The sequence below is a fragment of the Sciurus carolinensis genome, chromosome X (assembly GCF_902686445.1).
Source record: "Sciurus carolinensis chromosome X, mSciCar1.2, whole genome shotgun sequence".
NCBI classification, from domain to species: domain Eukaryota; kingdom Metazoa; phylum Chordata; class Mammalia; order Rodentia; family Sciuridae; genus Sciurus; species Sciurus carolinensis.
The window spans coordinates 59,244,234-59,268,247 of record NC_062232.1 but is presented as its reverse complement, the minus strand read 5'-3'; the positions used below and the strand labels follow the sequence as shown (position 1 = coordinate 59,268,247).

Genomic DNA, 24,014 nt, shown 5'->3' with positions numbered 1-24,014 from the left:
TTTTGAAGGACCATCTCTAAAATGTGATTCTAGAAATTAGATTTCTGAAATCTATATCAGAACCCGTATATGCGAATGAATGTTTTCATTTTAATTAGTTATGCTGGAAGGCCATACAGATACCAATCATGGTGTCCTTCCTGAGGACATTTAGATCAAAGTCTGCAATTTATCAAGGTTGACAGTTGGGCAAAAACTTTGGTTCTTCTTTAAGTGGTTGTGCCTCATACTAACTTTCCCAATGTAACCTGGGTGATATTTGTTAAAGTCAGTTCTGTGGTGATGCATGTCACCAGCATTACTCCGGACTCCTGGGTGCTTCTAGTGCTTGTTGAGTTGGCTGTAGACATGGCTCACGTGGTCCCTGTTTCTGACTTTCTCAGTTTCGAACGGCATGTTAGTAGCTGAGACAAAAATGTCTGAAGACATTTTGAGAACTCTACTTTCGTAAACAGTTTAGAAGTTGTTTAAGAAAAAATTGTTTGGGAATACTTTAGATTTTGGATATAACTAGTTTTACCCAACTTGATCATTTAGCATTATTCACTATATGTGACTCAAAGATGTATTTGACTATTTCCAAAGATCATATCCATCCTTAAGTGTGAGTCTTTTTGAAGTCAACGGGCAACCTTATTTATGTATCAATTTTTTTTATTATCTGTGTACTTCTAGCTGGTCACATAGTTTATAATTGATGAGTATTCCTTATCCAAAATACTTGGGACCAGAAGTGTTGCACATTTTAGGTTTTTTCTTTTTTTAGATTGTGGAATTTGTGTAGACTTTACAGGTTGAGCATCTTCAATTGAAAAGGCTGAAATCTTGAAATGCTTCAAAATCTGATTTTTTGAGCAGCTGTCTTGGGTTTTAGATTAGTGATGTTCAACCTATAATACCACACAAACATATTTATGCCTTAAAGTGCTATCCTTCTGAGAGAAAAATAATTCTACTGATTCTGTAGACATTTGCTTTTATTTTTGTGGTGTGATGATACTTTTGATCCATTACACTGATTTATCCATATTCATGCTCCCACCTTTTTTGTGGTATTGGAGATGAACTCATGAGCAAACTACTACTGAGTTACCTCCCAGCCTTTAATTTTTTTTTCAATTTAGAGACAAGTTCTCACTTAGTTGCTGAGGCTTTCCTCAAACTTTGTCCTTCTCCCTCATCCTCCCTACTTACTGGGTTTTCAAGCATGCATCACCGGGCCTGGTTTTTCTATAACCTTTACCTTGGTTACTCACTGAATGTGAATTTATGCAATAGCTGACTTTTGTGGTTAAATCATTATAATATCTGGGACTTGAGTGGGGAGATCATAATTCTACAGGTTTGCTGTACTGCTTTCATTTTTAGAGAACCACTTTTCTTTGGTGATTCAGTGGTGGGATAAGATATAGGATAACATTCATTACTATTTGAATTTTGGTTCAAGGAATTTTGTGTGCTGTGGAACCTGAGCATCTTTCCCTTAGATTTCATTTCTAACAACATGATTGTGGACACTGACCTAACTGTAATACTTTTTTGTACATCTCTTTTCAAAAGAAGGGTGTTGGCAAAAAGTATCCTTATTATATAGGCAAACTTCATTTCATACTTTCTGAAACAATCTTCTCCACCAAAAGAAAACAACCAAATACCCCATCCAGAACTCAACTTGAAGGATGTCTGACATTTTCTTTTTTTTCCCCCTATATATCTTGGATTATTCCTAACTAAACACACAAAAATCATGCAGCGAGGCCACTGACCTAGGTGTCTCACTGTGCTGCTGCTGCTTGAGTGCAGTTGGTGCCTGTATGGGAAGACCTGACTTAGCTGCAGCCTCATTCACAGTATTTGAATTTGTATTCTTTTGATTACTCATGAAGTTTAAGTGCTTCCTCCTTTAATAGTTCTCCTGTATAATAAATGTTTATTCCTGTAGTTTTGTAAATTTTCAAACTAGTTTCCTTTCAAATTGGTTGTGGATTTTTTTCAGAGGTGCCTATGAAGTTTTGTTTTTAATTTAGTTAAATCAGTTGCATTTTCTTGAATATCTATCCGGATTTTAGGGTCACTTTTATGGAGATGTAGCATAAAAGTCATCATTTTAACCATTTAATAGTATACAGGTCAGTGTTTAAGTAAATTCACAATGTTTTGCAACTATTTCTACTACCCTAATTCTAAAATATTTTATCACCCTAAAAATGATACTCTTTATTTCCCAATTCTCCCTCTTCCTGTCCCTACCACTACTGATGTGCTTTTTGCCTTTGTGAACTTTGACTGTTCTGGACAGTTCATAGATATAAGTGGAATAATATTTGAAATGTTATGTCTGCCTTTTTAGCAGATTGTTTTCAATGACCATGCATGTTTTAGCAAGTATCATATTCAGTATTTCATTCCTTCTTACTGGGGTGTAAATTCCATTGACAATACCTCATTTAGTTATTCACTTAATAATTGCTTCCTACTTTCCTGCTGTTAAGAAAAATGCTGCTATGAACATTTTTGTAAAATTTTTATTTCCATCTGTGAGCATGTTTTTATTTTATTTCTTTGGGTATATATGTAGAAGTAGAATTGCTGGGTCATTTCATTACTCTATTTGACTTTTTTTTTTTTTTGCAGTTCCTAGATATCAGAACTAAGGCCTTGCACATGCTAGGCAAGCATTTTAACAGTTTAAATTTTTGTATGACTTCCAAAATGTTTTCATAGTGTCTACCATTTTACAGTCTTACCAGCAACATACATGGCTATTGAGTGTAAATGGTTCGAATGATCTTGAATGTTTATGTGCTTATTGGCCATTTGTTATGTTTTCTTTGGAAAGATGTATATGTAAGTTATTTGCCCATTTTATTTAAATTAATTAATTAATTTGCAGTACATGTGATTGAACCCAGCAGTGCTTTACCACTGAACTACATCCCTAGCACTGTTTATTTTTGAGACAGGGTCTTGTTAAGTGCCAAGACTGGCCTCAAACTTGCAATCCTCCTGCTTCAGCCTCCTAGTTATTTGGGATTGCAGGCTTTTGCCACCTCACCCAGCGTCTTTGCCCATTTTTAATTTGAGTTTTTTAAAAATTTAATTGAGAGAATTCCTTATGTATGCTGGATACTAGACCCTTTTGAGCTATTTGGTTTAACAATGGTTTTCTCCTATTGTGGGTTGTCTTCACTTTTTTGATAGTGTCCTTTAACATAGAAAGTTTTGAATTTTGATGGAGTCATATTTTTCTTTTCCTGTGTTTAAGTTTAGAAAATCTTATTTTACTAAAAATGGTTGATTTATTTTCTGCATTTAAACTTTGAATTCTTTGTAACTTGTTGGATTATTGTATAATTTGTTTATGCTATAAAATTTGTTATATAAATGTTGCCCTGAAAGTCTCAACTCTTCCAACTCCTATTCTGTTTTATTTGTCAGTCAGATATGCAATTATACTGTGCCAAGCAGAAGATAGTATAATTATAAAAACACTGCATAGACCTTCAAGATAGTTAATATTCAGTAAATACATTTGCTAAATTACTGATACTCTTAGTGTAAGAAAAAAAGTCTTGCTTCCCTTGTTTTGGATGTGCTGTGTTTAAATCCTTCTTGAAAAGCTGTTTTGGTTTCTAAGACTTATCTATATATAGCCTGTGTACATGAGAGAAAATAATAATGACTAAAATGTTAATGAAAATACAATAAGATTTGTAAAATTGCACACTTTTTTTTTTTTTGGGTGCTGGGGTTCAAACCCAGGGCCTTGTGCTTACAAGGCAAGCACTCTACCGACTGAGCTATCTCCCCAGCCCCAAATTGCACACTATTAATAGAGAAAAAAGATGGATAGTTAAAATTAAAATTAAAAAGTCCCCAATTATCATTTGTTTTTTTTATTTTTTAAAATTATTTATTTATTTATTATTATTTTTTGCAGTACTGAGGATTGAACCCAGGGCCTTGTGCTTGCAAGGCAAGCACTCTACCAACTGAGCTATATCCCTAGCCCCATTTCATTCTTTTTAAAAAACTCTTATCATAGGGAAGTTTATTTTTTTTTTTCAAAATGAGGTTAAGGGTAGTATTTTATGATCCATTTAAAATGATTTCACATAAAGTAAAGTATAACTAATTTTGTTGAAACACATCAGTAATAGCACACTTAAAGTTCTCAACATCTTGAAATGGTTTAGTGAGTAATACAGCACTTTCCTTATGATATTTAGATCCTGGGTAAGGGTACAGTTAGGTTGTATTACTTGTATCCTTAGGGATATAAATTCAGTTCCCTAATTTTTTATTTTGAGTATACATACTCACAGAATATTTACAGTATAGATAGGTTTTAGTTTGTTAGAGATTATTTTTAAATGCATGGCAGGCTAATTAAGGAAATTCATTCTTTAAATTTTTGTTTCAATAGTGAAAGCAAGTTGAATACTTTGGTGCAGAAGCTTCATGACTTCCTGGCACACTCATCAGAAGAATCTGAAGAAACAAGTTCTCCTCCACGACTTGTGATGAACCAAAGTATAGGTAAATTGAAAAAGAATCTACTTTTCTTGTAGACTTTTCAAAATTTTTATTTGGAGGATACAGCTGTTAAAAGAATTTCAGTTTATGAGCTGGGTGTTTTGGCACACACCTGTTATCCCAGTGGCTCAGGAGGCTGAGGCAGGAGGATTGAGATTACAAAGCCAACCTCAGCAACTTAGTGACACCCTAAGAAACATGGTGAAACTCTGTGTCTAAATAAAAAATATAAAAACAACTGGGGATGGGCTCAGTGGTTTAGTGGAACCAAAAAAAAATCAATTTGTGGAAAATGATATTAGCAAGCTTTTTAGGAGCCCCTCCTGTGTATTTGTACATGATATTTTTATTTTGGTAATTAAAAATGTAAATTTGTATGGTATTATAGGAATTTGGGGGAAGGAAGCACTTAATATAGTTTTATGTATAATTAGAAGAAGTTGGAATAATATAGAAATATTATCATAGTAGTTACTCATATTAGGAGTTAAAATTTTATATTGTTTGAGAACATCTCTGAGTGGATTCAGTGAGTATTTTTTATAAAACTACTTAAGCCCTCCTCTATACCTCCATTTCTCCTTATAAAAAAGAAAGAAAAATCCCCCGTAATGTGATGATTACTGGTTTTACATAGCTACGCTTGGGCAGGGGTTGGGGGTGGGGGTTGGGAAGTGGGAGAGAAAGAAAAGTTACATAGAAAAAATAAAATCACAGTGAAGTTCAACCATATTTATAATTAAAGTTCCAGAAGGAGAAAAGAATGAGAATCCTAACCAGGATAAGTATGAAGAAAACTGTGTTTAATTATATCATATGAAACTCCTAAACAGGAAAACCAAAAAATATTTTAATTACCTAGAGAAAAAGTGACATTATTTTCAAAGGAACAACAGTAATATCAATGACTTACTTAGCTGCAGAAATGAGAAAATAAATGACAATGAGATAATTTCTTTTTTTTTTTCTTTTTTTGCGGTGCTGCGGATTGAACCCAGGGCCTTGTGCTTGCCAGGCAAGCCCTCTACCAACTGAGCTATCTCCCCAGCCCGAGATAATTTCTTTAAAGTGCCAAATGAAAATATTTGCCAGTGTATAATTCTGTATTCAGCAAAAACATCCTTTAAAAATGAAGGGTGGAATAAAGACATATCCAGACAAACAGAAAGTGAGAGCTTGATGTTAACAGACCTACACTAGAGGAAATACCTCTATACTAGAAGAAAGGGTTTTCTGAAATCAGAAAGAAAATAATTGAAATAGTAACACCAAAATATAGGACATAGTGAATAATAAAGGGAAAGGTAAGTATGTGAGTAAAACTTAATTTAGACTGTTACCTAATCTATTGTCCCTATTTTTTTCATCATTTCTCCCAACGATGTTCATAGGTAAGGTTTTTTGCCTTTATGTCCAGGATCCAGTTCAGAATTGCGCATTTCTTATAATTGATATGTGTCTATATTCTTTTAAAAACCAAAACAGTTTCTCTGTCTTTCAGGACAATGACTTCTTCCTTTTGTGGTCCTGGAGATTGAACCTAGGGATGCTCTATGACTGAGCTTCATTCCCAATCCTTGTTATTTGTTATTTTGAGATAGGATCTCACTAAGTTGTCAAAGTTGACCTCCTTCCTTAGCTGCTGCATGGATTGAATTGTAGGGCCACACCACTGTGCCAGTGGATGAGAAATTTTTGACATGTGCAGATTTAATACTTTTAAGTGTCTGTTCAGTTCTTTAACCCATTTATTGATCGGGTTATTTGTTGTTTTTGTGTAAAGTTTTTTGAGTTCTTCATATATCCTGGAGATTAGTGCTCTGAGGGTGTGTGTTAAAGATTTTCTCTCCATTCTGTAGACTCTGTCTTCCCATTGTTCATTTTTTCCTTTGCTGGAAAGAAGCTTTTTAGTTTGAATCTATCCTGTTCATTGATTCTTGATTTTACTTCTTGGGCTTTAGGAGTCTGGTTAAGGAAGTCAGGTCCTAAGCTGGCATGGTGGAGATTTGGGCCACTTTTTATCCATTAGTTGCAGGGTCTCTGGTCTAGTGCCTAAGTCCATTTGAGTTGACTTTTCTGCAGGGTGAGGGAGGGATAGAGGTTTAATTTTATTTTGCTACATATATATTTCCAGTTTTCCAGTACCATTTGTTGAAGAGGCTATCTTTTCTTCAATGTATTTTTGGTGCATTTGCCTAGTATGGGGTAACCGTATTTATGTGGGTTTCTCTTGGTGTCTTCTATTTTGGACCATTGGTCTACCTGTCTATTTTGGTGCCAATACCATGCCATTTTTGTTACTATGGCTCTGTAGTATAATTTAAGTCTAGTACTGTGATGCCTCCTGCTTCACTTTTTTTTTTTTTGCAGTGGGGATTGAACCCAAGGGTCTTGTGCTTGCAAGACAAGCACTCTACCAACCGAGCCATCTCCCCAGCCCCCTTGCTTCACTTTTCTTGCTAAGAATTACATTGGTTATTCTGGGCCTCTTAGTTTTTCAAATGAATTTCATGATTGCTTTTTCTGGTTCTGTGAAGAATGGCAATAGGAATTGCATTAAATTGTATAACAGTTTTGGTAGTATGGCTATTTTGACAATGTTAATTCTGCCTATCCAAGAGCATGGGAGATCTTTTATCTTCTAAGTTCTTCTTCAATTTCTTTTTTTAGTGTTCTGTAGTTTTCATTGTACAGGTCTCTCATCTCTTTAGGTGGGTTGATTCCCAACTATTTTATTTTTTGAAGCTATTGTAAATGGGTTTGTTTTCCTAATCTTTTTCTTGCAGTGGATTCATCATTGATGAATTAAAATGCATTTGATTGATGGGTATTGCTTTATATCCTGATATTTAACTGAATTCATTTATTTATCTTAGAAGTTTTTGGTGGAGTTTTGTGAATCTTCTAAATATAGGATTATGCCATCAACAAGTAGTGATAGTTTGAATTCTTCTTTTCCTATTCGTATCCCTTAAATTTCTTTGGTCTGTCTAATTGCTCTGGCTAGAGTTTCAAGGAGCATGTTGAATATAAGTGGTGAAAGAGGGCATCCCTGTCTTGTTCCAGTTTTTAGGGGAACACGTTCCATTGCTCTGCATTTAGAATGATGTTGGCCTTGGGCTTAGCATAGATAGCGTTTGTAATGTTGTGGTATATTCCTACTATCTCTAGTTTGCCTAATTGTTTTTTTTGCAGTGCTGGGGATCAAACCCAGGGCCTTGTGCATGCAAGGCAAGCATCTACCAACTGAGCTATCCCCAGCCCTTGCCTAATTTTTTAAAAAATTAAGGATATTGGTCTGAAATTTTCTTTCCTTGATGTGTCTCTGTCTGCTTTAGGTATCAGGGTGATATTGGCTTTATAGAATGAGTTTGGGAGGGTTCCCTCCTCTTCTATTTCATGAAATACTTTGAGAAGTATTGGAATGAGCTCTTCTTTAAAGGTTTGTAGAATTCGGCTGAGAACCCATCTGGTCCCAGACTTTTCTTTGTTGGTAGGCTTTTGATGACTCTTCTATTTCTTATTTGAAATTGGTCTATTTAAATTGTGTATGTCCTCCTGGTTCAGTTTAGGTAATTTATATGTCTCTAGAAATCTGTGGATGTCTTCGAGATTTTCTATTTTGTTGGAGTATAGACTTTGAAAATAGCTTCTAATTATGTTTTGTGTTTCAGTCGTGTCTGTTGTGATATTTCCTTGTTCATTCCAAATTTTAGTAATTTGGGTTTTCTCCTTCTCTTGTTAGTGTGACTAAGGGTTTATTAGTGCAGCCACTCTGCACAATTTTATTAGTGCAGCCACTCTGGAAAGCAGTGTGGAGATTCCTTAGAAAATTTGGTATGGAACCACCATTTGACCCAGCTATTCCACTCCTTAGCCTATACCCAAAGGACTTAAAATCAGCATACTACAGAGATACAGCCACAACAATGTTCATAGCCACTCAGTTCACAGCCAGATTGTGGAACCAACCTAGATGCCCTTAAATTGATGAATGGATGAAGAAACTGTGGTATATATATACAGTAGACTATAACTCAGCCATAAAAAATAATTAAATTATGGCATTTGCAGGCAAATGGATGAAATTGGAGAATATCATGCTAAGTGAGATAAGCCAAACTCAAAAAACCAAAGGATCATGATCTCTCTGATAAGCAGATGATGACACATAATGGGGAGTGGGAGGGGGGCAAGAATGGAGGAAGGAGGGACTGTATAGAAGGATAAGAGGGGTGGGGGGGAGAAAAAAAATAACAGAATGAATCAAAAACTATTACCCTAGGTAATGTATGATTACATAAATGGTGCCTCTACTTCATATACAACAGAGAAACGAGATGTATCCCATTTGTTTATAATAAAAATGAATTAAAATTTTTTTAATTGTAATGGATCTTTTTTTCTTTCTGTGGGGGTCCTGGGTCTTGAACCCAGGGCCTCACACAGGCCAGACAAGTGCTCTACCTCTGAGCCTCAACTCCAGCCCCTCTAGTGTTTCGAAAATGAAGAGGTGCTGTTTTGTCAAATACTTTTTCTGCATCTATTGAGATGATCATATGATTCTTGTCTTTAAGTCTATTGATGTGATGAATTATGTTTATTGATTTCCTTATGTTTATCCAACTACCTCTCTTGGATGAATCCATTTGGTTATGGTGCACTATCTTTTGGTGGGGTTCCTTTTTATTTTTTGTCTTTTTTTTTTTTTTTGGAACTAGGGGTCAAACCCAGGGCTTTGCAAATGTAAGGCAGACACTTTGCCACTGAGCTACATCCCAGGCCTGCATATTTTCAGTATGGTTTTGTATGCAATTTGCCAGAATTTTATTGAGAATTATATACATCTATGTTCATCAGGAATATTGGTCTGAGGTTTTCTTTCTTTGATGTGTCTTTGTCTGATTTTGGTATCACGGTGATAATAGCCTCATAGAATGAGTTGGGAAGGGTTCCCTCCTTTTCTATTTCATGGAAATATAATTTGAGGGAGTATTGGTGTGAATTCTTTTTTAAAAAATTTATTTATTTTAGTTGTAGATGACACAATAGCTTTATTTTATTAATTTATTTTATACCATGCTGAGCATTGAACCCAGGGCCTCGCACATGCCAGGCAGGCGCTCTACCACTGAGCCACAACCCCAGCCTGGTGTTAATTCTTCTTTGAAGGTCTTGTAGAACTTGGGGGAGAATCCCTCTGGTCCTGGGCTTTTCTGGGTTGGTAGGCTTTGATGGTATTCTATTTAATTGCTTGAAATTGATCTGTTTAAATTGTTCATTTCTCTTGATTCAGTTTGGGTAATTCATATGTTTCTAGAAATTTGTTGATGTCTTAGAGATTTTTTTTTTTTTATTTTTTTTAATTGTAAACAAATGGGATACATGTTGTTTCTCTGTCTGTACATGGCGTAAAGGCATACCATTTGTGTAATCATAAATTTACATAGGGTAATGTTGTTTGATTCATTCTGCCATTTTTTCCCTTCCCCCCCTCCCCTCCCACCCTTCCCCTCCATCTATACAGTCCTTCCTTCCTCCATTCCTGCCCCCCTCCCTAAACCCAACTCCAACCCCAACACTAACCCTTCCCACCCCCCATTATGTGTCATCATCCACTTATTAGCGATATCATTCTTCCTTTGGTTTTTTGAGATTGGCTTATCTCACTTAGCATGATATTCTCCAGTTTCATCCATTTGCCTGCAAATGCCATAATTTTATCATTCTTTATGGCTGAGTAATATTCCATTGTATATATACCACATTTTCTTTATCCATTCATCAATTGAAGGACATCTAGGTTGGTTCCACAATCTGGCTATTGTGAACTGAGCAGCTATGAACATTGATGTGGCTGTATCTCTGTAATATGCTGATTTTAAGTCCTTTGGGTATAGGCCAAGGAGTGGGATAGCTGGGTCAAATGGTGTTTCCATTCCAAGTTTTCTAAGGAATCTCCACACTGCTTTCCAGAGTGGCTGCACTAATTTGCAGCCCCACCAGCAATGTAAGAGTGTACCTTTCTCCCCACATCCTCGCCAACACCTGTTGTTGCTTGTATTCTTGATAATTGCCATTCTAATTGGGGTGAGATGGAATCTTAGGGTGGTTTTGATTTGCATTTCTCTTATTACTAGAGATGTTGAACATTTTTCCATATGTTTGTTGATTGCTTGTATATCTTCTTCTGTGAAGTGTCTATTCATTTCCTTAGCCCATTTGTCAGATTGGATTATTTACATTCTTGGTGTAGAGTTTTTTGAGTTCTTTATAGATTCTGGAGATTAGCGCTCTATCTGAAGTATGATTGGCAAAGATTTTCTCCCACTCTGTAGGCTCTTTCTTTGCATTGCTGATAGTTTCCTTTGCTGAGAGAAAGCTTTTTAGTTTGAATCTATCCCAGTTATTAATTCTTGCTTTTATTTCTTGTGCTATGGGAGTCCTGTTGAGGAAGTCTGGTCCTAAGCCGACATGTTGAAGCTCTGGACCTACTTTTTCTTCTATAAGATGCAAGGTCTCTGGTCTGATTCCGAGATCCTTAATCCATTTTGAGTTTAGTTTCGTGCATGGTGAGAGATATGGGTTTAGTTTCATTCTGTTGCATATGGATTTCCAATTCTCCCAGCACCATTTGTTGAAGAGGCTATCTTTTCTCCATTGCATATTTTTGGCCCCTTTGTCTAGTATGAGAAAATTGTATTTATTTGGGTTTGTGTCCGTGTCCTCTATTCTGTACCATTGATCCACCTTTCTATTTTGGTACCAATACCATGCCGTTTTTGTTACTATTGCTTTGTAGTAGAGTTGAAGATCTGGTATTGCGATACCCCCTGCTTCACTCTTTCTGCCAAGGATTGCTTTAGCTATTCTGGGTTTTTTATTCTTCCAGATGAATTTCATAATTGCTTGCTCTATTTCTGTAAGGTACATCATTGGGATTTTAATTGGAATTGCATTGAATCTGTATAGCACTTTTGGTAGTATGGCCATTTTGACAATATTAATTCTTCCTATCCAAGAACATGGGAGATCTTTCCATCTTCTAAGGTTTTCTTGAATTTCTTTCTTTAGTGTTCTGTAGTTCTCATTGTAGAGGTCTTTCACCTCTTTTGTGAGATTGATTCCCAAATACTTTATTTTTTTCAAAACTATTGTGAATGGGGTAGTTTTCCTAATTTCCCTTTCTGAAGATTCATCGCTTATATATAAAATGCCTTAGATTTATGTGCATTGATCTCATATCCCGCTACTTTACTGAATTCACTTATGAGATCTAAAAGTTTTCTGGTGGAATTTCCTGGTTCCTCTAAGTATACCATCATATCATCAGCAAATAGGGATAGTTTGAGTTCTTCTTTTCCTATTCGTATCCCTTTAATTTCTTTGGTCTGTCTAATTGCTCTGGCTAGAGTTTCAAGGACGATATTGAATAGAAGTGGTGAAAGAGGGCATCCCTGCCTTGTTCCAGTTTTTAGAGGGAATGCTTTCTGTTTTTCACCATTTAGAATGATATTAGCCATGGGTTTAGCGTAGATGGCCTTTACAATGTTAAGGAATGTTCCCACTATCCCTATTTTTTCTAGTGTTTTGAGCATGAAGGGGTGCTGTATTTTATCAAATGCTTTTTCTGCATCTATCGAAATAATCATGTGATTCTTGACTTTAAGTCTATTGATATGGTGAATGACATTTATTGATTTCCTGATGTTGAACCAACCTTGCATCCCTGGGATGAAACCCACTTGATCATGGTGCACTATCTTTTTAATATGTTTTTGTATGCGATTTGCTAAAATTTTGTTGAGAATTTTTGCGTCGATGTTCATTAAGGATATTGGTCTGAAATTTTCTTTCCTCGATGTGTCTCTGTCTGGTTTAGGAATCAGGGTAATATTGGCTTCATAGAATGAGTTTGGGAGAGTTCCCTCCTCTTCTATTTTCTGGAATACTTTGAGAAGTATTGGAATGAGTTCTTCTTTAAAAGTTTTGTAGAACTCGGCTGAGAACCCATCTGGTCCTGGACTTTTCTTTGTTGGAAGGCTTTTGATGACTTCTTCTATTTCATTACTTGAAATTGGTCTATTTAAATTGTGTATGTCCTCCTCGTTCAGTTTAGGCAATTCATATGTCTCTAGAAACCTGTTGATGTCTTCGAAATTTTCTATTTTGTTGGAGTATAGATTTTCAAAATAGCTTCTAATTATGTTTTGTATTTCAGTCGTGTCTGTTGTGATATTTCCTTGTTCATTCCGAATTTTAGTGATTTGGGTTTTCTCTCGTCTTCTCTTTGTTAGTGTGGCTAAAGGTTTATCAATTTTGTTTATTTTTTCGAAGAACCAACTATTTATTTTGTCAATTTTTTGTATTGTTTCTTTCGTTTCAATTTCGTTGATTTCAGCTCTCAGTTTAACTATTTCCTGTCTTCTACTACTTTTGGTGTTGGTCTGTTCTTCTTTTTCTAGGGCTTTGAGCTGTAGTGTTAGGTCATTTATTTTTTGAGTTTTACTTCTTTTATTAAATGCGCTCCATGAAATAAATCTTCCTCTAAGTACCGCTTTCATAGTGTCCCAGAGATTTTGATATGATGTTTCTTTGTTCTCGTTTACCTCTAAGAATTTTTTAATTTCCTTCCTAATATCTTCTGTTATCCATTCATCATATAGTAGCATATTGTTTAATCTCCAGGTGTTGGAGTAGTTTCTGTTTTTTACTCTTTCATTAATTTGTAACTTCAATCCATTATGATCTGATAGAATACAAGGTAGTGTCTCTATCTTCTTGTATTTGCTGACATTAGCTTTGTGGCATAATATATGGTCTATTTTAGAGAAGGATCCATGTGCTGCTGAGAAGAAAGTGTATTCGCTCTTGGTTGGATGGTATATTCTATAAATGTCTGTTAAGTCTAAATTATTGATTGTGTTATTGAGATCTATGGTTTCTTTGTTCAATTTTTGTTTGGAAGATCTGTCCAGTGGTGAAAGAGGCGTGTTAAAATCACCTAGTATTATTGTGTTATGGTCTATTTGGTTTCTAAAATTGAGAAGGATTTGTTTAACATACATGGATGAGCCACTGTTTGGGGCATAGATGTTTATGATTGTTATATCTTGCTGATTTATGCTTCCCTTAAGCAGTATGAAATGTCCTTCTTTATCCCTTCTAACTAACATTGGCTTGAAGTCCACATTATCTGAAATGAGGATGGATACTCCAGCTTTTTTGCTGAGTCCATGTGCATGGTATGTTTTTCCCCATCCTTTCACCTTTAGTCTATGGGTATCTCTTTCTATGAGGTGAGTCTCTTGCAGGCAACATATTGTTGGATCTTTCTTTTTAATCCAATCTGCCAGTCTATGTCTTTTGATTGATGAATTCAGGCCATTAACATTCAGGGTTATTATTGAGATATGATTTGTATTCCCAGTCATTTGGTTCATATTTAAAATTTTTGACACATCTTGGTTCCTCCTTTATTTGACAGTTCCTTTAGGATAATTCCTCCCTTTGCTGATTTGCTTCTTTGTTTTTTATCTCTTCCTCATGAAATATTTTGCTGAGAATGTTCTGTAATGCTGGCTTTCTTTTTGTAAATTCTTTTAGCTTTTGTTTATCATGGAATGATCTTATTTCATCGTCAAATTTGAAGGTAAGTTTTGCTGGGTATAAGATTCTTGGTTGGCATCCATTTTCTTTCAGAGCTTGAAAAATGTTGTTCCAGGCCCTTCTAGCTTTTAGGGTCTGGATTGAAAAATCTGCTGATATCCGTATTGGCTTCCCCCTGAATGTAATTTGGTTCTTTTCTCTCACAGCCTTTAAAATTCTGTCTTTATTTTGTATGTTAGGTATTTTCATTATAATGTGCCTTGGTGTGGGTCTGTTGTAATTTTGTGTATTTGGAGTCCTATAAGCCTCTTGGACTTGATTTTCCATTTCATTCTTCAGATTTGGGAAATTTTCTGATATTATTTCTTCAAATAGATTGTTCATTCCTTTGGTTTGTTTCTCTAAGCCTTCCTCAATCCCAATAATTCTCAAATTTGGCCTTTTCATGATATCCCATAGTTCTTGGAGATTCTGTTCATGATTTCTCACCATCTTCTCTGTTTGTTCAACTTTGTTTTCGAGGTTAAATATTTTGTCTTCAATATCTGAAGTTCTGTCTTCCAGGCTGTTCTATCCTATTGGTTATGCTTTCTATGGAGTTCTTAATTTGGTTTATTGTTTCCTTCATTTCAAGGATTTCTGTTTGTTTTTTTTTCAATATCTCTAACTCTTTATTGAAATGATCTTTTGCTTCCTGAATTTGCTCTGTTAACTGTCGATTGGTGCGATCGTTCAATGCCTGCATTTGCTCTTTCATCTCATCGTTTGCTTCCCTAATCATTTTAATTATGTACATTCTGAACTCCCTTTCTGTCATTTCTTCTGCCATGCTGTCGTTGGATTTTATTGATGTAACATCTAGATTTGTTTGGGGCATTTTCTTCCCTTGTTTTCTCATATTGTTCAGGAATCAGTGGGTCATTAAGATATTGCAGATTTCCTCTATCAACTTATAATGTCCCTGAAGATTGCTAGTATATCCCCTCTTATCCTTCAGTAGCCTGAAGTCTTGGAGGAGGTTGATAATGCAGAGCTCCACGAAGAAGCTGCCTCTCTAGGTGTGGTAACCCTCAGGTGGCGTATATTCCCTGCTAGTGGGCAGAGGTGCCTCCACTTGTTGACCAATGGTCATCCAATGGGGAACTAGACTGGGGCTGAGGCAAGGCCTGTTTGTGCCTATGTCTCTGGCTTTACCGTCCCTGTGGGAAAACCTCCCCGGCGGGAAGAGTCACTCGGTGGGGACGTCTCGCTGGTCAGTTGCCCTCCTAGAGGTTCCCCTCAATCTACAACTACCACCTGGGCTGGGCTGTCTTCCTTCTGCAACGATCCCAGGGGCCTGGACCTACGTCCTGGGCCTGGAGCCTCACCCTTCGCAGGCGAGTCTCTTAGGCTGCCTCTCCAGAGAATCTGCCCGCCGCCCTGGAAACTTCGCTCCGCCCCTAGGCGTGTCTCTGTGCGGCCTCTTCCAGCAAGAAGCCACCTAGCTCCTGGGACCCTGCTCTGCACCAATCGCCTGGCTATGCAGCCCCTCCCCTGAGCCACCACCTGGAGCCCCGTACAATAGCTCCGAGACCAGAGACCCGCCACACACCTCCTCCTCCGGACAGCCGCCGGTTTCCGACGCAGTCACTAGGAGTCCAAACAACTCACTTCGGGTCTCCTCCTCCCGCCAACCACCCGTAGCCCTAGGCAGTCACTCCAAGTCCAAGTGACCCGCCCTGTTCCTCCTCCTCCTCCTTGGGTAGCCCCCCGGGTGTTCAGGAGCGGTGGCTCCGAGACCAGGTGACTCACCACGCTCCTCCTCCAGGCAGGCCACCGGTGTTCAGGAGCGGTCCCTTTTAGTCCAATCAACTCACCACTCGCCTCCTCCTCTGGCAACCACCTGTGGTTCTGATGTAGTCACTCCAGACTAAGCGTCCTACCGCTCTCCTCCTCCAGGCAGGCCACCAGTGTTCTGGAGCAGCTGCTCCGAGTTCAAACAGTTCACCACGCAGCTCCTCCTCTGGCAACCGCCTGTGGTTCTGATGCAGTCACTCCCAGACCAAGCGTCCCGCCGCGCTCCTCCTCTTCCCTCCGGGCAACCCCCCAGGTGTTCAGAACCGGTTGTTCTGGGTCCAAACAGCTAGCCATGCAGCTCCTCCCCAGGCAGCCGCCCGGAGCCCCAGCGGCCTGCTCGAGTCCAAGCGCTATGCTGAGCCGCCTCCTCTACGATGATCCCAGTTGTCCGTGTTTACCGCTCCAGGGGGGGAGGGGCGTCTCGCCGAGCAACTCCACTTCACAAATTCCCTGCGTTTCGGGGCTACCGCCCCATCCGGGACGCCTCCCCAACAGGAGAGACTCACCCGGCAGCTTTGAGTTGGTCCCAAGTCTCTCACTATCTCCTCTTTTGAATCTTGCGTCCTGGAGCAGCTGTGAAATGCAGCTGCCCTCTCGGCCGCCATCTTGGTCCGCCTCGAGATTTTTTTTTTTTATTAGAGTATAAATTTTCAGAATAGTTTGTAATTATCTTCTATTTTTTAGTAGTGTCCATCATGATAGTTCCTTTTTCTTCACAAATTTTAGTAATTTGAGTTTTCTCTTTCTCTTTGTTAGTGTAACTAAGGGTTTATCATTTATTATTTTTCCCAAAGATCAACTTTTTTGTCAATTTTTTTTTGTGGTGCTGGGATTGAACCCAGGGCCTTGTGCATACTAGGCAAGCACTCTACTGACTAAGCTATATCCCCAGCCCCTTGTTTTGTCAGTCTTTTGAATTCTTTATTTTGTGTCAATGTCATTGATTTCAGTTCTAATTTTCATTATTCCTGTCTTCTGCTTTTGCTGTTGATTTGTTCTTCTTTTTCTAGGTCATTTATTTGTTGATTTTCTATTCTTTTAGTGAATGAGCTCAATTAAATGAACTTTTCTCTTAGCATTGCTTTCATAGTATCCTAGAAAGTTTGATATATTGTATCAGTGTTCTCATTTACCTCTAAGTATTTTTTTATTTCCTCCCTGATTTCTTTCTGTTATCCATTCGTCATTCAATCAGTCATGTATTATTAGTCTCCAGGTGTTAGAGTAGCTTCTATTTTTTATTTTATCTTTGATTTCTAATTTTATTCCATCATTATCTGATAGAAGGCCATGGTAGTATTTCTCTTTTTTCATTCACTAAGTGTTGCTTTGTGGCATAACATGTGCTCTATTTTAGAGAAGGATCCATGTACTGCTGAGAAAAAAGTGTATTCGCCTTGTTGATGGATGGAATAATCTATATATGTCAATAAGTCTAAATTATTGATTGTATTATTCAGTTCTATAATTTAAAATTTTTTTTTGTTTGAAAGGTCTGTCCAGTGGTTTATATGGAAACTATTTTTATAAGTACAATACCTTTATTTTTTATTTTATTTATTTTTATTTGGTACTGAGGATTGAATCCAGTGCTTTATATGTGTGAGGCAAGCACTCCACCACTAAGCTACAACCCCAGTCCTGTATAGGGACTTTTGTTTAGAAAGAAGGTTGATTAACAGAGGGGAAAAAGACCTAGCCAGTGGTGTGAGAGGAGTGTTAAAGTCACCCAATATTATTGTGTTGTCATCTATTTGATTCTTGAAATTGAGAAGAACTTGTTTGATGTACATAGATGCACCATTATTTGTGGCATACATATTATGATTTTTGTCTCTTACTGATGTCTGATTCCCTTAAGCAGTATGAAGTGTCCTTCTTTGTCCCTTCTGATTAACTTTGGCTTGAAGTCCACTTTATCTCATATGAGGATGGAAACCGCTTATTTATGGAGGTCCATGTGAGTGATATGTTTTTTCCCAAACTTTCACCTTTCAGTCTGTGGATGTCTTTTTCTAGGAGGTGAGTCTTTTGAAGACAGTATATTGTTGGATCTTTATCCAGTCTGCCAGTCTGTATCTTTTGATTGATGATTTTAGACATTAACATTCAGGGTTATTACTGAGATGATTTGTATTTCTGGTCATTTTGGTTTATTTTTGTTTTTTAACTTGACTTGTTTTTGCTTTGATAGATTTTTGCTTTTGCTTTTGTTTCATTCCTCCCTTTGGTAGTTTTCATCTTTTTTTTCCCCCATTTCGTCCTTGTGGAATATTTTGCTGAGAATGTTCTATATTGCAGGCTTTCTAGTTGTGAATTCTTTTAACTTTTATTTATCATGGAAGGTTTTTATTTCATCTTCAATCTGAGCTTAGTTTTCCTGGATATAAAAGTCTTGGTTGATATCCATTTTCTTTCAGAAACCTGATATTTGTTATTCCAGAATCTCCTGGTGTGAGGGTCTGGGTTGAGAAATCAGCTGAGGTCTGAATTGCTTCCCCCCTATATGTAATTTGATTTTTTTCTCTCACAGCCTTTAAAATTCTATCCTATTCTGTATGTTAGTCATTGTCATTATAACATGCCTTTGTGTGGGTCTGCTGTAATTTTATACATTTGGGTCCTGTAAGCCTCTTGTAGTTGATTTTTCCATTTCATTCTTTTGATTTGGGAAATTTTTGATATTACATCATTGAAAAGATTGTGTATTCCTTTGGTTGTATCTACATGCCTTTGTCTATTCTGATAAATCTTATAGTTGGTCCTTTCATATTATCCCATATGTTTTGGAAATTGTGTTCATGGTTTCTACCACCTTCTCTGTATGGTTGACCGTATTTTCAAGAGTATGTATTTTGTCTTCCTTGCCTAGGGTTCTGTCTTCCAAGTGGTCTAGTCTGTTGGTGACTATTTTCATGGAATTTTCAAGTTGGTTTATTGTTCCCTTCATTTCAAGGATTTCTGCTTGATTCCTTTTATAATCTCTACCTCTTTATTGAAGTTGATCTTTCACTTCCTGTGTTTTCTTTCCAGTAGCACTTTTTTTTTTTTTTTTGAAGACCAGTCTATGTACCTTCTAAACTTCTCGGACATTTCTTTTACTGTGTTGTCTTCGGATTCTGTTGTTGGAACATCTTTGTTTGTTTGAAATACTTTGTTCCCTTGTTTTTTCATGTTGTTTGTGTGTCTTCTCATGCAGCAGTATGGAGCTGAGACAGTGTAGATTCTACCCTGTAGTCTTATAGTGTCCCTGAAGGCTTCCAGTACCTCATCTTTAAGGGGGAGACCAATATTAACAGGACTCATGTAAGCAATATGCTACCTTAAACCAAATAACTCTTATTAAGGCACTACAGTTTTTTCTCAGTAAACAAAAATGATGTGTTCAGTTATTATCTACAATATGAACAGTAAGTTTGCCTAAAGGTTTACCATTTCAAATGAGGGATCAAGAGGGGACAGAACTAGTGTAGGATGTGATGTTATAAGTAGAAGGAACATGATAGAGATAACAATTTATAGTCAGAATGAAGGAGGAATTAATAGAGGTTGACTGTTACCATGAGAGAAGTGAGAAAGAGAATCCAGGGAGACAGGTAGTTGAGAGAAAAAAATATATATATAGATTAAAAAAACAGTAAAAATCTAAGAACATACAACCCAACTTTCAATAAATTGATGGATGAAAATATTTGGGTTCAGCGATGGTAGAGATGTGAGGGGGAAAAATAAGGAAAGTTGGTATGGAAATTGATGAATTGCTTCCATTGGCTTTTAAATATTTTTTCAGCTTTGCTTCTCCCCTAATCAGTGGGGTTGTCTGATATTTGATCTTAGCTCTAGTCCAGTAGGTGCCAGATCAATTGGATGGATAAGCTGATAGCAAGATGCCCTCACACTCTCTTCTAGTCTTCCTACCTGTTGAAGCTGACCCCCCTCCATCCCCATGCACTTCAGGACTCAGTGAGCTGGAGAGAGCCCACTTTTCTCCAGTTTCTCCAACTTGTATTTCCCCTGAGGAACTACCCCCAGTCTCTGGCTTTCCACAGCTTGTCAGGCCCAGACTGGCCCATGCACACCCAGTTGCAATCTGACAGACCTGGGCTTCAGTTTCCCCAGCCTCTCCCTTGCTGCAGTCCCAAGATCTCAATCCTGTTTCAACTTGCAGAGAGACCACCAGGGATGCACTTACACAAAGGAGCACTCCTGCAAAGAGGCAGCCAGATGGTAGCCACTAGCACATCCAGCAGGAAGTTCTCAGGTGCAGTGAGACCTGCAGGTACCCTGAGAATATATCTCCAGGCCCTTGCCTGTGTCCCTAGACTGAGACAGCTGCACCCTGAGATGGCGGCAATGATGGTGGCAAACCTGCAGTCCCCTTTGACCCTGGTCTCCCAAGACAAGACCTGGCTGAGTCCCAAGTTGGCAGCAACTGCATGTAACCAAACCTGCACCTACCTTGACAGTGAACTTGTGGGCAACAGTGGGCAGCAGGAGCTCTGTGGATGGTCTGTGGGTTTTCTGTAGGTAAATACTGGGTGCTTGGTTGGGTGGACGGCAGACAATGGGCAGGCAAAAGGCGGGCAAACAAGCTACCAGTGAGTGGTTGACTGTGGTCAGCGAGAGATCTGCATGCAAAAGGTGGGCAATAGATATCCTGGCAAAGGGCTGGTGATCATGGCATGACAAACGGGGACAAAAAGCAGGGATTGGTGGGCAGCTAGTGCTGTCTCACCGAGAAATAGTATTTCCTCTGCTTGAATCTGGACTCCTAGAGCTATAAGGAATGCAACCTCCATCTAGTTCACCTTCTTGGATCTCTGAATAATTTATCACTACCTTATTAATTGAAATATTACTAAGGGAGTAAAGGAGGCATTTATGTTCTACACTCCATTTATTTATATTAATATTTATTAATACTTGAAAATTTTCCACGAATATTCTCTTACTATCATTATTTAGTGGTATGCTTAAATTGTACCAGTTTTGACCATTATCTGGATGGCTCTCACTTACCTTTTTATAAGTCCTCAACATTCCTTGAACTTCCTTTCTACTTCACAAGATATTCAAGTCTTATTTTCCACCTGCTTTTCCCTAGCCATGGAATCAGTTATTTCTCCCTGTAGTTTCTGATTCCTTTTAGTGCAATATTATATTTTGAAACAGTATCAGTGTGCATGATGTGCTCATACTCTTTGTTTCTGGGCCTTTCACAGAGAAAGCCAGTATATATGTGTGTTAAATTTTCATGAGTGAGTATTAACTTCTAATTTAATGCCACAGACTTCTTTCTAGTCTACCCCCTTTTTACATTCATAACTTTGTTTCTCCAAAAGAAAGAAAGCTGACTTCCATTGTCCTCAGTTTTTGTTTTTCTTTATCTAGTCCTTATTCTACTCATGTAATTTCAGAGTTGCTAACCATATCACCACAAAAGAAACCTAATTAGTGTTCAGTATTTGTTTAAAATTCTTTTTGTCTCTAGAATTGTTATATTTTCAGAATCCTGGGTTCATTTTCTAGTTGAGTTCTGCTTCCCTTTTTTTTTTTTTCTTCTGTGAGTGTGTGTGTCGGGGGGTGAGTCTTGGGGTCTTGCACAATGCTAGGCAAGTATTCTATCACTGAGGTATTTTCTCAAGCCTTTTTTTTTCTGTCTGGGATTGAACCCAGGGCTTTGTGCTTACAGGCAAGCACTCTACGAACTGAGCTATATCCCCAGCGCACCTTTATTTTTTCATTACTATTATTATTTTTGGTATTGGATTGAACCCAGGGGCACTTTACCTCTGAGCTACATCCCCAACCTTTTTCTTTGTAAACTTATTTTAAAACAAGTTCTTGCTAAGTTGTCAAGGCTGGCCTCAAACTTCCAGTATTCCTGCCTTAGATTCCTAAATTTGCTGGGATTGTAGGCATGTGTCATTACAACCCCGCTTTTTTAGAATTATTTTTATTTTGAGAGAGAATTTGGCTATGTTACTCAGGCTGGCCTCAGAGAACTTGTCATCCTACTGCCTCAGATTCCTGAGCAGCTGGGATTCCAGGCAGGCTCCACTGTGTCTAGCAGAGGAGTTCCACTTATGGGGCAGAGTAGCTTCAGTTGCACAAACACATATTGATTACAAATATCAGTTGCTATATAACTCTGGGCAGTATACCTAAGGGACTAGAAACAGACAAAATAAGAAATTGAAAGAGGAGGCAAAACAGGGAGAAGGAAATGCAAGTGACTGAATTCCCTATTGTTAATCCTTTTTGCTCTGGGGATGGATCCAGTTACCTCCATCTATGATAGTTAAGGCTTACATTAAAAGCTGCAGTATTATTTGATGTGGTAGAAAGGAAGACATTTGGGATGACCATAAGCAGCTATAAAGTGAGTAGGGAGATACCATTTACAAGAGAACCACTGAATGGGAGTTACAAATTTTATATAATTGAACCCCCCCACAACCATAAATCTCTACCCATTTATACCTCTGCTGAATTGACTAAGGGAAGCCTAGATTCCAGGTAATCTAGTTAGGGCTATGAGAAGAGAACAAAGCTTCCTGCTGTTTCCTACAGAGTAGAAAGACTTTGGTTTTGATTTCAGGTAAGTTAACTGTCTGCTTTCACACAATTACAAACTTTTTGGAGGAGGAACCTATCTGAATGAAGGGTCTTCACTGGATCTTTTCAATGTTCAGTATCCAATGTGACATACTATATAGACCAAGAAAGGAAATATCACCCATGCTTAAAAGGAAAGGGAATCAGTGAAGACCAGCTCACATATTGAAATTTGCAGACCAGAATATAAGCAGCTATTTTAACTATTTTATGCTGACCTGCAAAAATCCAAATATGTGAATGGACAGATAGGAAATTCCAGTAAGAAATAGAACCATAGGAAGAAAACCAATATGAAATTCTCTAACTGAATTTTTTTTTTTTGTGGTACTGGGGATTGGTCTCAGAGATACTCCACCACTGAGCTACATCCTCAGCTCTTTTTATTTTCTTAATTTTGAGACAGGGTCTTGCTAATTTGCCAAGACTGACCTTGCACTTGTTGATCTGCCTGCCTCAGCCTACCAAGCATTAAAGAATTAAATTCTGAAAAACAAATTATTTTATTTAACTAGACAGTAGAGGTAGCAGATGTGCCAATGATTTGGTAATAGGCTAATAGAAATTATCCACTCTGAAAAAAGAAAACATTAAAAAACATATAGAACAACTTGCTTCTCAAATTTTCTCCCCAAGAAACAACTATAAAACTTGACAGTTATCAAGTAAACATATGTAAAGAATAGGAATGTTACTGTAATCTCAGTGATATGGGAGGCTGACACACAGGAGGATCACAAGTTTGAGGCCAGCCTCAGCAATTTAGTGAGACCCTCAGCAAGGTACTTAGACTTTTTCTTAAAAATAAAAAAAATAAAATGGACTGGGGATGTAGCTCAGTGGTAGAGAGCCCCTTGATTTAATCCCCATTACTAAAAAAGGAAATTGTGAGTCTGTAGATATAACTCAGTAATTTGCTACCTGGCATGTACGAAGCCCTCAGTTAAATCCCCACCCAGTACTGAAAGAAGAAGGGAGGGGAGAAGAGAGGAAAAACATTTAACTTGTATTCAGGGAAAATTATGAGTAGAATCTTTTAGTTGGTTTTGTGTATTTACTAATCTTGCATATATTTTGTTAGATTTTTACCTAAATATTTCAGATTTTTTAGCAGGTTTTAAAAAATTTTTGAGAAGGATCATGCTATGTTGCCCATGCTGGCCTCAAACTCCCTTGATTCAAGAGATCATCCTGTTCCAGTCTCCCAAGTAGCTGGAACTATAGGTCCATGCCAGTGCACTCTGCTTGGTCTCTATTTTAAAATCTGTTGTTTTAAAATTTGAGCTTTCATTATTTCAGTTAGGGTTTCTTGTATTTACAGTACTATATTTAATAATAATAATAATAGTAGACCATGGTCTTCTTAGTTTTAGTGGGAAACAATTCAGTCTTTCAAAATTAAGTTTGATGTTTAT

The 24,014-nt window shown here is 37.5% G+C and overlaps 1 protein-coding gene across 1 annotated transcript in view; it reads left to right on the top strand.

Moving 5' to 3' along the window:
- Atrx (ATRX chromatin remodeler) overlaps positions 1-24,014 on the top strand; it is a 235,153-nt gene that overhangs the window by 48,917 nt on the left and 162,222 nt on the right. The window contains 1 exon segment of the mRNA XM_047535184.1: positions 4,427-4,539. Within this exon segment, the coding sequence (XP_047391140.1) occupies positions 4,427-4,539 (113 nt within the window).